This window comes from Galeopterus variegatus, unplaced genomic scaffold (genome assembly GCF_000696425.1).
Source record: "Galeopterus variegatus unplaced genomic scaffold, G_variegatus-3.0.2 Scaffold15450, whole genome shotgun sequence".
NCBI classification, from domain to species: domain Eukaryota; kingdom Metazoa; phylum Chordata; class Mammalia; order Dermoptera; family Cynocephalidae; genus Galeopterus; species Galeopterus variegatus.
In genome coordinates this window covers 3,987-7,753 of record NW_007741561.1, presented here as the reverse complement: position 1 = coordinate 7,753, position 3,767 = coordinate 3,987, and the positions used below count along the sequence as shown (strand labels likewise).

Sequence of the window (3,767 nt, the reverse complement as noted above, 5' to 3'; positions counted from 1 at the left end):
CGGCCCGTGGCTCACTTGGGAGAGTGCGGTGCTGATAACACCAAGGCCACGGGTTCGGATCCCATATAGGGATGGCCGGTTAGCTCACTTGGGTGAGCATGGTGCTGACAACACCAAGTCAAGGGTTAAGATCCCCTTACCGGTCATCTTTAAAAAAAGCACTTCCCTCTCCAGTGCCCACCCTGCTAGTGTAAATGCCCTGGGGTGGCTCACACCATAAGTTCCTTATGTTTTCCTCACTGGGACAGGACACCTCTCTCCTGATGGTAGAGACCAGGGCGGTTGAGGAAGGACAGGGGAACTGCCTGGACCAGGCCAGGAGAGGCCCAACAGGAGCATGCCCTTCCCCCACTTCTCCACCCCGAAGCCCCAGCACCCCTAACAAGAAGTCCTACTCCTCTTCTTCTTGCGCCTCCTTTTGCTCTTCTTGCCCAGGGCGGCGGAGCACTCAGAGCGCACAGAGGAGCTGTGGATGCTGGCACTATCGAAGTCCGACTCCTCCCGCTCATCCTCCTCGCTCTGCAGGGAAGGGAGGGAACTGTGAGCCCAGGGAGGGCTTCGTTGGCCTGGGCAGTGTGGGGTGGGATGGGGCAGAGAGGAGGCACTGGGGAGACAGTGGTCTCGTGGCTCATCTCAGCCACCCGCCCAGCTGGAAATCTCATGCCACAGCCCAGCCTGATGTCCCACCCCCCTCCCCGAGCCCTGCTCTCCATCCTGCCAAAATCCTACACATCCTTCAAGGGACAGCCCTAAGGACCCCCCCCCCAAGGAGTCTTTCCAGATCTCTCCTTAACTGGACCCGCTGCACAGCCTGTGTGCCAGATCTGGCCTGCCATTCTGCCTGCCACTTTATGAGTGACTCAGGAGCAGGGCCCACCATGGCTGAGTAGAGGGCCCAGCACATAGTAGGTGCTCAAGAAATATCTGCTGAGCTGAGTTGGACTGCCAGCTCTGGGGTGGGGCCACACCTTCTGCTCCATGCTCCCCTCCAGAGCTGCTAAACTCAAGGCCTGGCACTCGCCCCTGCCAAGGGGCAGAGAAATATGCTCCATCTTTGCTCCGCTGCAGGGCTGGGACAAGGCATGGGGAACAGCACACGGAGGCACACACATACACGCTCACACACGTGCATGCACACACACGAGCTCATACATGTGCACACACGCACATGTGCACACGTGCTCACCGAGGAGCCTTTCTTCCTCTTGTTGCTGATCCCCCCAAAACGGAACTTGAACCCGGCCACTTTTTTCCCCTTGCCCTTTTTCTTCCCATCTTTGGAGCCTTTGATCTTCTTCCTCACTCCAGGCCCTGAAAAACACCATGACGGTAACTAACAGCTGCCACCGATTGCTCACTTGCCACCATCATTTCACAGAACCCCCACAGTAACCCGACAAGGAAAGGGTCATTTCTACCATCGCCACTTTTCATGTGAGGTGGCTGAGGCGCAGAGAGGTGAAGTCATTGCTTAAAGTCACGCAGTGAGTAAGGGGAAAAGCCAGAGAATAACCCTGACCCGAGACTGTCTGCTCTGGCCAACATGCTGTCCCTGTCCCATGAAGGGCAGAAACACTGGCCATTGTGGGACTGGCCCCTATACTGTTCCCACCCCACCCCCAGAAAGGAGCTGCCCCCAATGGAACCACCAGCCCCCAAAGCCAGCAGGGCCACTGAAGGCACACCTGGCCATCTATGGTCCATGCCTAGGTCCCTAGAGGGGCGTCCTGGAGCCAGAAGCCTTTCCCCCAGCTGCCAGCCTCCCCAGGCCCAGACAATGCTGGCACCACCCAAAGCCACCCCAAACTCTGCCAGTCACCCCTGGGTAAGCCCAGCAGGGTTGAGGTTGTTTTATGGAGCTGGCCACAAGGCAATTAGCTGTCTAGGAAGTAATGACCGCCCCGCCCCCAGCAGCCATCTACTGCCAGGCTGAGCGGGAATGCTGGGGGCCTGGAGGCAGGGGTTCACACCCTGCAGAGGTGGCCTCGCCCCAGATCCTCCTCCGGCACACCACACGCAGGGACTTGGAGCTGGGAGCCCAGCTGCACCCTCAGTGGCGCCACAGAAAAATCTATTTCAATTTTTTAAGCTCTGCATAGACAGCCCAGGGAATCGATAGCTCAGCAGCCGGAGCTCAAGAGAAAATGAGGAAGCAAGGGACGTTGGGCAGGTGGGGACAGGCCAGGAGTCCCTCCTTAGATCCTGGTGACCAGGACAAAGCAGGACAGGGAGCAGGCTCTGACCCACGACACTCAGCCCTCCAGGCCCCCTTCGTGAAAGGGGACACCACAGCATCGTCCTAGAAACCAAAGCTCCTCGGGGCTGAAACAAGGGGTCCCTAGAGCCCATTTGGCCACCCATCAAAACGCAAATCATAACACCAAGGTTACCAGTTCAAATCCCCTTACCAGCCAGCTGCAAATAAAAAATCAGGGCACCCAGGAAGGCTTAGCTGATAGCGATCCCACCACTGACAGCTCTGGCAAGATCAATGTCCCCAACCCCAAGAGGCCAGAAACCTCCACCTGGGGAGCACCTTCCCCAGGGCCTTCCAGTCACAGAGGGCCTGCCAGCCCTGACCATGCCCACTCCTTGCTCCAAACGCCCACGTGTTTCCTGGATCCTAAAGCAGGAGGGGCAGGGACTTGATCCTCCAAGCTACCCCAGGGGCTTGGAGAAGGGTCCTGCACACAGTGGGTGCCCGGACCAGGGGGTCAACGGGCTGATCTGGGGTCTCCTCCTCCCCAGGAAGAGCGCAGCCCCAAACTCAAGAGCCGGCCAACTCCCAGAAGCCCGGGGTTGGAGGCTCCACACTGAGGCCTCCCCTTGCCGCCTCCGTGCCTCCGTCCCTCCATCCCTCGGTGCCTGCTCACCCAAACCTCCACCCACATCGGCTCCTCTGCCTCTCCCCAAGCCCCAGAGGTAGGCTGGTCAGAAGGATGGTGCCGCATCACTGCTGAGAAAGGGCATCCAAAGTCACACGAGGCACCAGCCAGCTGCCCCTGGCTTCCTGGGTCTGTCCCTCCCTGCCCGGATCTGCCCCGTGGCTCCTCCTATGATGTCTAGTGTCAGGGGGTGGCGGGGACCTCACCCTTGCCCTCCTTGGTCTTGGCCTTGCGGATGGGTGCAGGCTGGGGCGCCTGCTGGGGGCTGACAGCCAGCGCAGGGGCAATGGTGACCGTCTCTACGGCCGCAGCCACCGCCGCTGCAGCCGCCGCCGCCGAGCTACCCTTGAAAGGGTTGTTGGCGCTGAACTCCCGCCACTTGGCACCCAGGACGGTCATCATTTTGGACATGGGAATCTTCGGGTTCTTCTTGGCAATGAGCGGCCTGTGCGGGGAGAGGCAGGAGGGTGGGAACAGGGCCGCGGAGGGGACGGGAGCCCACCAGCCCCCAGGGACAACCCTTCTCGTCCCACCCCTGCAATCTGTGGGCCCAGCTTCCTGTTCCTGGTTAGAGAAATGAGGCAGAAAAGGGGGTTAGGGGAGGTCAAAGTTGGGACAACCATCCACCCCCAAAACACTCCTGATTCCCTGTTCACACAGTTGGCAACTTTCTAATCGGGTTTCCAGATCCTGCAAGATCCGAAAGGTCCGAGAGGCCAACAGCGGGCCTTGGGGTCTCCTGCCCCACCCCACCAAGCTGAGACAGGCCATGGTGGCTAAAGGCCCCGGGAAAGACTGAGACCCCCTCCCAAGGGGAAGAGACACAGGGCTCGGGGACAGGCCCAGCAAGGGAGGGCCCAACGTCTGTTAAAATGAACGGGT

The 3,767-nt window shown here is 59.8% G+C and overlaps 1 protein-coding gene across 1 annotated transcript in view; it reads right to left on the bottom strand.

The window, feature by feature from the left end:
- Positions 1 to 3,767, bottom strand: part of LOC103582264 (chromodomain-helicase-DNA-binding protein 5) — a gene marked incomplete at both ends in the record, with an annotated part of 23,681 nt that overhangs the window by 16,245 nt on the left and 3,669 nt on the right. Inside the window, 3 exons of the mRNA XM_008563910.1 lie at positions 396 to 519; positions 1,187 to 1,311; positions 3,092 to 3,330. Coding sequence (XP_008562132.1) covers positions 396 to 519; positions 1,187 to 1,311; positions 3,092 to 3,330 — 488 coding nt within the window. The remainder of the gene's footprint in view (positions 1 to 395; positions 520 to 1,186; positions 1,312 to 3,091; positions 3,331 to 3,767) is intronic.